The sequence below is a fragment of the Temnothorax nylanderi genome, unplaced genomic scaffold (assembly GCF_030848795.1).
Source record: "Temnothorax nylanderi isolate EJ_2023f unplaced genomic scaffold, tnyl_v1.0 TNYL_tig0029_pilon, whole genome shotgun sequence".
NCBI classification, from domain to species: domain Eukaryota; kingdom Metazoa; phylum Arthropoda; class Insecta; order Hymenoptera; family Formicidae; genus Temnothorax; species Temnothorax nylanderi.
Window position 1 is genome coordinate 1,150,018 of NW_027249091.1, and position 12,774 is coordinate 1,162,791.

General features: G+C 38.1%; 2 protein-coding genes across 3 annotated transcripts; one reads left to right on the forward strand and one right to left on the reverse strand.

Moving 5' to 3' along the window:
- Positions 1-26: 26 nt before the first annotated feature.
- Tspo (Translocator protein) lies at positions 27-4,069 on the forward strand. The gene is made up of 4 exons (XM_071702333.1): positions 27-184; positions 284-416; positions 2,115-2,327; positions 3,151-4,069. Exons 2-4 carry the CDS (start codon positions 312-314, stop codon positions 3,346-3,348), a joined length of 516 nt encoding a protein of 171 aa, XP_071558434.1. The 5' UTR covers positions 27-184; positions 284-311; the 3' UTR covers positions 3,349-4,069.
- On the reverse strand, positions 1,875-12,138 carry Atg1 (serine/threonine-protein kinase unc-51-like protein Atg1). Of its 2 annotated transcripts, XM_071702325.1 has the most exons (14): positions 11,578-12,137; positions 10,634-10,726; positions 10,425-10,475; positions 10,263-10,332; positions 9,777-9,953; positions 9,016-9,250; positions 8,339-8,659; positions 8,061-8,126; positions 7,643-7,921; positions 6,437-6,690; positions 5,824-6,207; positions 5,128-5,255; positions 4,856-4,991; positions 1,875-4,455 (listed from the first exon to the last, which is right to left on the reverse strand). In XM_071702325.1, the coding sequence occupies exons 1-14, from the start codon at positions 11,665-11,667 to the stop codon at positions 4,382-4,384; spliced, it is 2,358 nt and encodes a 785-aa protein (XP_071558426.1). In that variant the 5' UTR covers positions 11,668-12,137; the 3' UTR covers positions 1,875-4,381. The 2 variants fall into 2 exon arrangements, with proteins under 2 accessions (XP_071558426.1, XP_071558427.1); XM_071702326.1 differs by lacking the exon at positions 10,634-10,726 and having other exon boundaries at positions 11,578-12,138.
- Between the last annotated feature and the right edge of the window lie 636 nt (positions 12,139-12,774).

Here is a 12,774-nt window from a genome sequence, read left to right on the forward strand (position 1 = left end):
TAAATGATATGTCAACTTCTAGGTCCACCAAGTTTAAAGTACAGATATTGAGTGATCCAAACGGAAAGGAGGAGACCGGCTTGCGTACGGTATAGTACAGAGTAAGACCGGTGAGATGGAGAGAACCGGCTACGTCACTGTGTGGAAAAGCAATAGTTTAGTCGTTGCAATCTACGACGCTTAGGTAAGCCCATCCAGTTCGCTTATCGACGTTCGCCACGAGCGTACACGTCCGCGTGAACTTTGCACATCCTATTATATCCCGTACTGTCTGTACATTCAGGTGAACAGGTGCGCATTCAGCAACCGAGATGCCGGTGAGGATCAATTGGCCCATGCTGACGGCGACGGTCTGCCCTAACATTGGCGGCTTGGTCGGCGGCTACGTCACCAGGAAAAATATGATTTGGTACGAGGTGAGGATCACACCGCAAATGCGTCGCAAGGGATCACCTCATTGTCGCGAGATGTTGCGCGATATGAGAAATTAAGAGACCGCCATCCCGATTGGGAGAATATTACGTCGTTATGCGCTTTTTCTGCGGAATCTAATTATAAACTCGCGAAAGCGTTTGTAGGCGAAGGTCGCCTGATATGCGCGAATCGATACAAGAGCGATTCGCGAAGTAATGTGGTGCTACCTGGATCATTCGATTTACCTTGCTTTTAGAATGAAAATCGGGACTTTTGTGCCTCGTGTACTCTGTAAAACGAGAATTGTTACTGCAATATTATTTATAATTACTTGCATTTATATTTCTTTATAATCTGATATTTATAATTATAATAGTTTATAATTACAATCTTAATTTTATGGTCATATATAATAAATATATATTATGCATTATTTATATTTAGAAATGATATACGTATACTGCACGTATTCATCTAATTTTTCGCACAACTGAATGTTATCTATAACCGTCATCATAAGCTTAGAGTTACGTAATATTTATCTTTATAAATTACAGTTCGTAACGTGCGATACATAAATGCAAACTCCAGAAAACGGATAAAATATACTTGTCTGAAGTATCAGTAATTCTAGCAAATAATCAAAATCCCGCGAATCTAATTATCTATCAATTCGATTATTTTCTTTAGGAATTTATAAGGCCGGTATTCATAGTCGGTTCTTATATTTAAGACCGTCTTAAGTACAATCTCAAGACGCCATGAACCAATCACAGAGCCGTATTAGCATCTTAAGACATTACTTAAGACGGTTTTGAAATAAGAACCGACTATGAATACCGACCATAGTCCTTATACAACCTCTCATTCAAAAAAGGAATACATTTAATATATCTTTTCTCGCGGATGACGTGTTCTTCTATTATCTCTGTCTCTTTTCTTCTATATAATCTTCATATGTACAGTCTTTCAAAAAAAGAACTACGAACTTTTGAGGCTTACATCCGTCCATAAATAAAAGATTTGTATTATAATAAACGTGTATCCTAAAGTTTACATTTATTATGAGATACAAATAACGTGATAGAAATTCAGTCATATAGGATTCGTCTTATTGACAATTTAAATGCAATTTGATTTGTTTAACGGATTGCTCGATGTAATAAATGAAGATAGAATGACTATGAATATCCATCGCCAATGACGAGTATTCAAACAATGATTCAAATAGAGATATGTGAATCACTTACAAAAACTTAGTAATGATATATGACTGCAAATCTGTAATTAATTATGCTTATGTAATCGGTGATTGAGGGCAGTCTGTGATTATTTCCGTCCGTGAGTATCATTTTAAAGGATACGTAAGAAAAAAGATAGGTTGTTTCTTTAAATATTCAAGAGAAAAAGTCTCTGCTGTTTCTCTCGGATATTTATCTCGCAAAGTAAGCGTCGATACGTTATCTCGGGATGCTTTTATTTCGCTTACACAAAATCTCTTTTCGTGTGAGAGAAAGAGAAAGAGGACTTAACTTAAAGAGCGGCCAAGCAGCACTTCTACCCTACCGTCAATCGCGGAAATGCTCAAGTGTTTTACAATAAATTACACCTTACCGCGCTAGTGATATAACATGTAATATATCGCTTTTGTACGTATAGATGTGTCCGCCGCGCTTTAATCCGTTTCACCCTCGTTCCAGTCGTTGAAAAAATCGAAATCTATCCCGCCGAATTGGGTATTCGCACCCGTGTGGACCACCCTCTACTGTACAATGGGCTACTCGTCGTACCTCGTGTGGCGAGACGGAGGTGGCTTCGAGGGAGCGGCCGTACCGCTCAGCCTTTACGGCCTCAATCTCGCCCTCAACTGGTCGTGGTCGCCGCTATTCTTCGGGGCTCACAACATAAAATGGGTATTACATCTGATTTTACACGCACATGCACACGCGCGCATACGTTAATCGTAAACCTTTGGGACTGTTCGAGTGTTTTCCGTATAATTTTATCTTCATAATTATTTATTACTCAAATAATTATTGCTACTGGAAGATATCTATACTCAAGATAGATCTTTTTGAGATTCGCAACACTTAAGATTAATCCTAATTATTCGCGAATAAATGTGACTAGTAAAAAAAAATAGAAAAACTAGAAATTAATTTTCTTTTCAGTTTCAATGATAATTACGAAGAAGAGAGCATGTATTTTTTCAAGCCGACTTAAATCTATATTTCTAAAAATAAAGATTACATATAATCAACAGAACTTTATAAGAATATCTTTGTAAACATAATCTTCATCTTTTAAAATATGCAATAGTTTCTTTTTAATTAAGACGATCTAGAAAAAAAAACAAGCTATCCATGCCCGAATCGCTCGAACGATCCCTGAATCTTAGTGATTTTAGACCGAAGCGAATTTAGGGATTACTTTGGATGCGATTAGATCCAACTTTTGTGAACTCACGTTCGGTTAGAATCGCGTTTTATTGATTTTATTAAAAAACAATGAAAAATAAGTTTTTTGTAATTATTTTCCAGTGTACTTTCAAGCTAAATTCCTAAAACAAGAACGGATCAAGCATGTGTGTTTCATATAAAATTCTGATATAGTTTTATAGATCATTTTTGCATTAATCAGAGTGTGGCGTCGTTAAGCGCTTTCGGAGCAATCCTACGTAATTCCGCTTCGGTCGAAAATGTTATTAAGACTATCGTTTTTTACATTCGTGCACAGGCTCTCTACGAAGTTGCGGCGTTGTGGGTCAGCACGGCAGCGGTCGGGGTCGTGTTCTACCACGTTAATCCCGCTGCCGGCTATCTCATCATCCCCTACGTCGTGTGGAACTCTTTCGCCGCAGCGTTCAATTACATGCTCTACCGGGATAACAAACAGCTCCCCGCCGTTGAAAAAGTCGAGGGAAAGAAGAATTAAGCTTATTTACATACAAAACGAATAGAGAAAGGGGAGAAATAGAGACACAAAAACACAGCGGTGGCGTGTGGATGTTCGCTTAGAAAGACAGCTTTTGGTGTCAAAAGAGCATTCCTCACGAGACTAATGCTAATGGTGGGCTTAACGAGTACTTTGAGTATATAAAAATCGAGTATTCGCATTTATCTCTGTTAAAGATGTTTTGTGAAAGTGATAAAAAGAAGAATATCGCTGCAAAGTATTCCTATCAGAATCTATTACGTTTTTCTTACTTATATCAATACAGCATATTGAATGGAATACTTTGTAGCAAACTTCTTTTTTCTTTCTCAGTAAAAATTTATTGCATAAAAAAAGATAACGTGCGAAAATACTCGTTATTCAAAGTTATTGAAAAACTTGGTATTCTTGCATTGACGTGACAAGCTTATCGCGATTGGCTGTTCTATTTAGTCTTAAAAAATTGAGATAATTGAGTGCCCATTATTCACTATTTGACTTTCGTACAATCGCCATTATCGTTATTGATCACTTCAGTCATTTGTTCGACGAACGTCGGGTTCGACGAGACGTGCCTTTGCATTGAACGCACAACGCCGTTAGTATACACATGTTTATTGATCGATATACGAAACAAAGATTAGTTAATCGACCACGTGTACGTACATTATACAATGTAATATCTTAATTGTACCAAGCTTTAATAAATCATATAAAGTAACCTGGGGACAGGATGGATGGGGACAGATGGTGTGGACAGGAGACTTTCATTTTCTTCTGTCTACCCTATTCCGCGTGGAACTACGGAGCCTTCTTTTGAATTAATTAACCTTGATAAAATAATGTCAGCCGCGAATTCGGAGAACTCCCGCCTCCGTTTAGAGCTGTGGCATCAATCACTCCTTTTGTACAGAATAGGGCAGAATATATTACACAAGAGCGATATCGAGTATGATGGTACAGGCGGCTGCTCGGGCGGGATCTCTTTTAGGCGGCTGTTGCCGCCGCATTCAGCTGCCGTGTTTCACAAGCGCTACGTGGGTTCGGTTGCGTAGATGTAGCCTTGCTGTTGTAGCACGTAAAGCCGCTTCTCTACTGCCTCTTTGTCTGAAATTAATGACAAACCGTGATCACTATGAACAATAGAATCGAGGAAAGATTATTTTGGTGAGATAATCTAATTTTATTTTAAATTATAAATGAGTGAAAAAAGAGATTTAATAAGTACTTGTTGTTATTTATTACATAATGTGTAAAAAGGTACTGCAATTGGATAAATTATTAAATTGGCAAATAAAGATTAAGTTGATGTGCAAATGTGTTTTCATGTAAAAATAAGATCTCAAGTATAAGCTGAAAAAGAAATTACATAAATGATGAGAAAATAGTAGAGATGATATTTTTACTATTATCAAACATATCTTTTCCAAATCTTTCAAAATTGTAAAAAAAATAGATTTTTTTACGATTTCGACGAAAATTCAATCAGCGCGGAGACAAAACATACATTTGATAAGTAGAGCTCGATCCTGGCTATGGCTGACATGCTGCGCTAACGAATGCAATAATATCTGCGCCGTATGATATCGCTGGAAACATTCGCCGCCTTTTCCAAACAGCTCGTCCAATGCCGCTGATTGACACTGTAAAAGTATAATCACATCAAATACTTACAATCGTTTGTTAATTGTCAAAAACATAACGTATATTCAGATATACTGTATAAAGAAATTAGAGGTAATAAGCGCAATTAAAGAAAATATAAAATTATTTCAGTACCATGTGAATCGCATGATTGTACAGTATCTTGTCCGCCGTAGCTCCTGTTTGACGAAGAAGGCCCACGCTATTCAGTTGCTTGCATTCCATCAAACACAACTTAAATTTCTCGTTCATGGTACTGACAACTGCAATATTGAAAGAGAACAATTTTATTTAAATATAGTTTATATATGTAACTCATACACCAACTTTAAATTTAATAAACAAATCACATACATTTTAAATGGTACTTATCGCAAATATTTTACTATCTTAGTGAGAATATAGAAACTTAATATATTTCGGAATTGTAATTTCACAAACGGTGACACGCAGAATACACTTCGTGAATTATACTTCGTGGGACAGAAATAACAAAATTTTGCGTCGCGTTCAATTTTATATTACTTTAAAACAAAATTGTAAAATTTCTAGGATTTTTTTAGAATTTTAAATATTCTAGGATTTAGGATCTGTTTTAAAATCCAGGGTTCTAAATCCTAAAATTGAAAATTTGAAGTTTTTAAATTCAGAATTTTTAGAATTTGTGAATGTATGTGATCTGTTGTTAGATATCAGATAAAAATAAGAATAGAAACAAACTACAACGACAAATGGCGATAAGATTCCGGTCAAATGTTTAGCATGCTTGAAAAATATGAATCTGTTAAACTCGCATAAATACTACGATAATCTACTACGGGAATCATTTACCTTCCTTCACGGTGGCTGTCGGTTGCAGCCTTCCGGCTTTGAGTTCCTGAGTGGCCAGATTCAGGCCCGAGCTGAGCCACTGAAGGGCTCGTACCAGAAGGATGACCTGCTCGGCGCGTTTCCTGGTGGCCGCATTACCAGCCTGTTCGATGCTGCCGAGAGGCGCCGGTTGCTCGATATTGCCGAGCGGGCCAGCCCTGGATCTGGCGACTTCGCATACACATTCGCACAATGCCACGACGAAATTCAACTTAGCCAGGATCTCGTTGTGCTCACGCTCCATTAGCGTCTCCTCCGGTAGCTCCGGCGCGATAAACGTTAATGGACGATCATCGATTGTCGTCGGCGGTATATCCGGAAAGAGACTTTGGAAACTACCGGCTTCTACAGACGAAATTAATAATTGGCAGAATTATTAAAAGATTTAGACAGTTTTTTTTTCCTAACATAATGTATTTATCTAATATAATGTATTTACGAGGAACAAAATGTCAACTGAAGTAATGATTAGAATTATCAGATTATGAGCCGGTGGTTATTACTGAGGTATTCTGCAAATCTCAATACGTTGCTCCAGCCAACGAGATTTTTATATAAATGGTCAAAGTATTACCAGATATTTCTGGAAGGGTGACGGCCCTAGTGCCGAAGGGTATGACAGGCGAATGCCTAAGAGTGTTGTTGTTATCTTGAAAAGCTCGCGAGGTGGGCGAGCCAAGTACCGCTAGCGGACCTGTGAGCAATGGCGAGGATGCGCTGTTATTACCCGTGGAACGGCGCAACGGTGAGGTTCCGCTCGGCGTGTGCGAGTGTCTAGCTACAGGGCTGACCTGCCAGGTGTTAGGCGGCGGCGGAGTCTCGCTCAACCTAATTTTTGATAAATTAGTTTTATTCGATTGCTTTATTTCACTTTTTTTTATTATTTCCACATGGAAATGTCCCAAAAGCCTAGACCTTTAATAAAAATAAAATAAAATAAAATAAAAGTTTCGATAAATTATTCTTACAAATGAATAATTCGATACAATTTTTAAAACAAATAGCGATTTGAGATTAATAGACTGTTAATTGTTACACCATAGATCTGATTAATTTGTTCCATTGACAGTTGCAAAGCGAAAAACTTAGATAAATTAAGATTTTTTAAATGAAATTCTATTAAAATTATAATATATGATTATTTTGATTAATAAAATTATTTCTCTTTTTCCCTCTCTTTCGAAATCTTTAATTTTATTCTAATTTGAGAAAAGAATCAGTGTAAAAGGACCCCACACAACTTATATGAAAAAAATCTTTTCGGTCAATTTGCTTGGATTTGTGATATGTTGTAGTTTTTGTGTCCCAATGAAAAGTTTCAAATTTTATCAACTTTCTATTATTAGTCTCTTATAGGCATTTGAAAATCTCCTACACAAGAACCGTTCGTATGTTTGTATACACGAGTTTGCACTTGTATGCCTGCTCGTGTGTATGAATGCTTTGCCGGCAAAATATTCATGAACACTCACACACAGATGCAGGAAGAGGCACACAAGACAAACTCGTTTATACAAACGTACGAATAGTTCTTGTGTAGATTTTCAAATAGAGATTACAATTCAGAAACTAATCATAAAAAGTTTATGAAATTTGAGACTTTTCATCGGGGACACAAAAACTACAACATATTACAAATCCAAGCAAATTAATCGAAAACTTCTTTTTTTCTTCATATAAATCGTGCGGAATTCTTTATAATTTTAATTATTTAGAAACTCAGAGTAAGAAAAAATTGTCTTTGACTCGACTGTTCGAGGACACGCCTTACATGCCGTACCTTCTGCCGGGCGGAGTGCCGATGACAAACTGCACGCTAGGCGGACTGAGGGAGCCGATGTCCGGTGGGTGACTTCTGTGGGAATCCACACTGCGTTTCATGCTGATCGGTTGTGAGCGGGGCACGACACTACTGCCAGAACGGGCGGCATTCGTCGAAGGAGATTGCGGTTGCTGACCCGCTGCATTTCGTTGACATGGAACGGGAATCGGCTCAGAAATCGGCAGGTAGCATGGTCTGGGTGGACTGATGGCTTCCCTGCTCGTCTGTCTGGTATATCTAGTGAATAATTATAGAAAAAGAAAAATAAACACAATAATGTGAAAATAATTATAATTGGTCTAATATTTAAAAAGTTTGCAATTCTATTTAAGTGATATAAGTTGATATATTCAAAAAATAATAAAATGTCACGTACTCGCCCAATTTCGATAAGCACGGCCGGGGTGGACTGACAGCTTCTCTACTCACTTGTTTGGTATACCTGGAAAATAATCAGATAAATATTCAAGCATTCTAATAAAATATTTTATATCAAAATAAGGAAATATAAAGATATGAAAATATTCGAAGATTAGAAATTCAATTTTGTACAGGGTATTTCAGCCAATTCCCCTTGATTATTATTAAAACTTTTTCATAACTTTTACTAATATTCTTTCATTTCTTTCAGATCATCACTTATTATCCACTTACTTGACTGGCGGATTATTGTCAGTATCGCTACTGATGTCGCTCGGCACAAGGACGAAGTCATCCTCGGGACTGGAGCAAGGAGTCTCCGTCGTTTCGGGCTCCGATCTGTTGACAATCGGCGTTCCTTCCTCGATCGGAATTGCCATTGTCCCCGGCGATGCCGGCAGTTCGGTAGGCACAGGGCTTGGACTCGGACTCTCTCGGACACCCGTGAGGAACGGGTGACCAAAGAACTGATCGAAATCCATGCGGTCAGTCGCTTCGCGCCTCAACAGGCCCATTAAAAGATTCGTCAGCTCCGGTGATGTTCCAGGAGGTATACTAAAAAAGGACGAGACACATCCACATGATACTCTTTCTCTTTTATATTATTTTCTACTATAAATTTCTTCTTAATATAAAATGAAAAATTAAGAATTTCGAGAAAGGTCAGATTAAAAAGTTAAAGGAAAGAAAAAAGCCAGTACGAAATATACATGGTGGCGTAATAAAAAAAATCCATAAAAATATAAAGAATCCGCTATTTTATAAAGAAACATTTCATAATTATATATATATATATATATATATATATATTATATAAAATTTAGGTCTTTTTCCTTCCAATTCCAATATAAATTCAATATACTAACATAAAAGAGAATAAAGCTTCTATTAAACATTACATATTTCTGTACCTAGGAACAAGATTAACAGTATTCTCGTAGATCGACTTGAGTGCATGAGGATTATTTGCGGGATGCGGTGCCTTCCCGGTGAGACATTGGTATAATATCGTGCCAACCGACCACAGATCCGCCTTAGCGTCATATTGAAGAGACATAATGACTTCGGGCGCCATGTACATCGGCGATCCACACAAAGTCGCAGCCATTACGCCTTCCTGCAGGAACCTAGCAAAACCAAAATCCGCTGAAACAAAAAAAAAACGCATTAATATTGTATAGATTCTTGTAACGGCTGATGCGGCACGGCCCGATCACGTGTAAGTAGCGTGTGCGAATTGTCGAACAGGTGGGAAATCGCCGAACCGCGGTATCCGAGACCGCGGCGAATATTCAATGTCGCTCTAACAACCGCCGAATAAATATATCGATCGCTTTGAGTCGCCCGGTTATTAACGGTTTTACTTATTGTATCTTATTGCATTATATATTATAAAATTGAACGTGGAGTGTATCCTAGAAATGTTCGTAATCCGAAGCGCATGAAAAATATGAACAATCATTTATAAATTGACAAGTGCCCGACGTCTGAGGTACGCGCGACCGGTGTGCGCATCGCGCTCAACGCTGTATTCCTATCCAGAATAAATTATTGTTACCAGCATTTTTGCATTTGTACATTCAATGGTACAACAAATATCATTTATTAATAGAAAAATTAATATCAAACTAAAAAAGAGTCAAACCTAGTAAAGATACGGAAATGCTCTAACCTATTTTCAACGTTATTTCATGTGGCTGTGGACAGGTTTTACCACAGTTGTGATTCAACAGGATATTCTGCGGCTTAAGATCCCTGTGGACTATCCCTTTGGCATGCAGTACCTTCATCGCGCGAACCAACTGCTTGAGGAACAGCCTGATGGTATCCTCAGAAAGAGTACCTTTCGCTATCAGAAAGATACAAATTCTTTATACATAAAACCTATTCGTCCTATAACACATTAAAGTTTGATATTTGAAGCTTTCGCGGTTGAAGCCACATGAATTTTTTATTTAATCAGAGAAAAGCAACCTGATACAGTATCAGGTTGCTTTTCCTTGACTGAAATACTCCCAAAATGTTGGAATCAAATAAAAAATTCACGCGGCTCCAACCCAGAAGCCAAACTGAATACATTAAAGTTTCATTAATTGTCTTTTTTCACTTGATTTAGTTATCATGCGCAATTTTTTTTGCAAAAGTTACGTGTGCTCACCATTTAAATAATCTCCCAAATCTCCACCGTTGCAATATTCCATAACCAGGAAGACATTATGATTAGACTCCTGCATCAAGAAAATATTAATTATAATATTTTCATAATATATACTCTCGATTATATATTATGACAGAGATTTTATAAATGTGACAGTCTTACCTTACAATCGTATAGCGCGACAACATTCTCATGATGCAGTTTAGTCAATGCCTGTAAAACAAAGCACAATTTTCATATAATATATAATATAAAATATGCAATATTTATAGCAAACATATTTTTTAATATTTGTTAATAACATTTCTTTTTTTTCCTCTCCTTTTTATTTATGAAATTTCTAAAATCTGTTACGAGCACAAAGGGCGCACCTTTAAAATTTTGATCTCCTTTTTCAGCAAGTCTTGCGATTTTGCCAAAGTCTTCTTTGTGATACTCTTGATAGCCACTACTAAATTTGGTTTCTGCAAAATACAAAGCAGCTAGATATAATTATTGACTCGGTATTAATATAGTAAAAACTAAATTCCATAATAAAAAGCAAAGTAATTTGAATTAATTTAAAAACAGATTAATTTAAATTAAATTAAAAAGTGTCAAAGTGCAGATTTCTCTCGAAACTAAAAATTCGTTTAATAGACATCATATTATCTTACGAAAGACGAGACAACATTTCACAAAGAAATCTCAAACAAGCGAGTTCTTTTTTTTTTATATTAAAAATCTCAGAATCTCATAATGGGAGCTTTCCAGCAAGCGACACAAGTCGACAAGTGTTGTTTTGTCTTTGGGAGCTTTCCAGCAAGCGACACAAGTCCACACAAGTATCGTTTTATCTTTGTTACTCATTGCCAAAAAAGAAAGATAGAATGACATCTGTCGACTTGTGTCGCTTGCTGGAAAGCTCCCTATAAACATTAGATTCATATTAGAAGTAACCAAGTTCTATTAAAAACAAGCCCCTTATTTATTCTAGTGAGTATTACGCTACGATATCTATCTTGATAAAGTTTGACAAAGAAGTTTCAGAAACCTGTAAGATCCTACTGGAACAATGGAATCTTCACAAAGAAATAGATTTAACATATATTAAAGGAAAACGCATATATATACATATATATGCGTTTTTCTATTGAAATACATATAGATATATATATATACATATATAGATATATCTATATATATACTTATATATATATATATATATCTCCCTATATATCTATATGTACATCAGGCAACTTGTAATTTTGACCAATCAATCCTCGTTCGCGAGACAGGCACGCGAGGCGTGGATCAGGAACAGGATGGTGCTCACTTTGCGATGCCTGCCCCTGAAGACCACGGCGAAGGCGCCGGTGCCGATCAGGTCCTTGGGATTGTACTCGTAGTCGCCGAGGATCTCCATCTCTCTCGTCCGACGGGCGGTCTCTACCGACGTGCTGGGCTCCGCGGTTTACCAACAACACGAGGACGCATCGCCCGCGATCGGGGATCGATGATGATAACGTCGGCCCCCGCCGCCGTCGTCTGCTCCAAAATGACACGACGTTGTCAAATGTCACGCAGTCACAGCCCGTCCCCTCCGCCCCGAAGCGGATCTACATCTCGTCCATCATTGTCCTCAATCGTGTGGCGTCGCGTCGAATTACCGCTGTCCGCCGACTGTTGGAAACAACGCGACACGTCCGTGGCGAGGAGCGGAAGGGGCGACGGGCACGTCCGAAAACACAGGAACACCCCGCGGAGAGGGGACACCTACTCCCCGCCGATGTGTTAACGCGTCGCACGCTCCACCGCTCCACCTCGGCGTTGACGCAATCGGTCCGACGGCCGAGGGACGGAACGTCGGCGGTCGGACATCGTCGCGAACAGTCGCGAATGGCGCGACGATCGCCCGCGCGCATCAAGTCGCTGAAGAATGGAATCCCTCAAGCAAGATATCTTGCATCTTGGGCTGCAGTCCACTTGACGCTACAAATGCTTTGGAGCGTTCTTCTTCTCCTTCTTTCTTCATTGAAAGAAAAGAGAAGAGGAATGCTTCGAAGCATTTGTAGCGTCAAGTGGACCGCAGCCTCAGACTGAACTCTGAAGAAATTTGTATTTTACCATCATTTATTTTTCAGATTTACTTATAATAATATGAGCTCTCTATTGAATTAAATTTACTTTTTTATTAATAAACCGCATAGATACTAAACCAACTTGAACGTTTTTGAAAAGCCCCGATTGCCCACGTTGCCAATTCAAATTATCACAGGACCTTCCGATTGGTTGGCTTGGGCCAATTCCTTTTAGTGACACAAGTCGACACAAACATCGTTCTATCCTTCTTGGCATTCAATGAATAACAAAGACAGAACGACACTTGTGTCGACTTGTGTCACTAAAAGGAATTGGCCTCTTATTGGAAGAATTGGGCGCGTTCAGCAGACACAACAGTTGCACACAACTGTTGAGTTCGTCTTATCAACACTCCGCGTTGATTGGTTGGTTCTAAAAGTAAGAGCCAATC

What these genes read in the sequence shown, in the direction of transcription:
- Tspo (XM_071702333.1), top strand. Translation starts at nt 312, where the DNA reads ATGCCGGTGAGGATCAATTGGCCCATGCTGACGGCGACGGTCTGCCCT. An exon ending in AAAATATGATTTGGTACGAG is followed by an intron (nt 417 to 2,114) that starts GTGAGGATCACA and finishes CCCTCGTTCCAG; the next exon opens with TCGTTGAAAAAATCGAAATC. An exon ending in GGGCTCACAACATAAAATGG is followed by an intron (nt 2,328 to 3,150) that starts GTATTACATCTG and finishes ATTCGTGCACAG; the next exon opens with GCTCTCTACGAAGTTGCGGC.
- Atg1 (XM_071702325.1), bottom strand. Translation starts at nt 11,667, where the DNA reads ATGGAGATCCTCGGCGACTACGAGTACAATCCCAAGGACCTGATCGGC. An exon ending in GGCACTCCGCCCGGCAGAAG is followed by an intron (nt 6,691 to 7,642) that starts GTACGGCATGTA and finishes ATCAAAAATTAG; the next exon opens with GTTGAGCGAGACTCCGCCGC. An exon ending in GACAGCCACCGTGAAGGAAG is followed by an intron (nt 5,256 to 5,823) that starts GTAAATGATTCC and finishes TCAATATTGCAG; the next exon opens with TTGTCAGTACCATGAACGAG.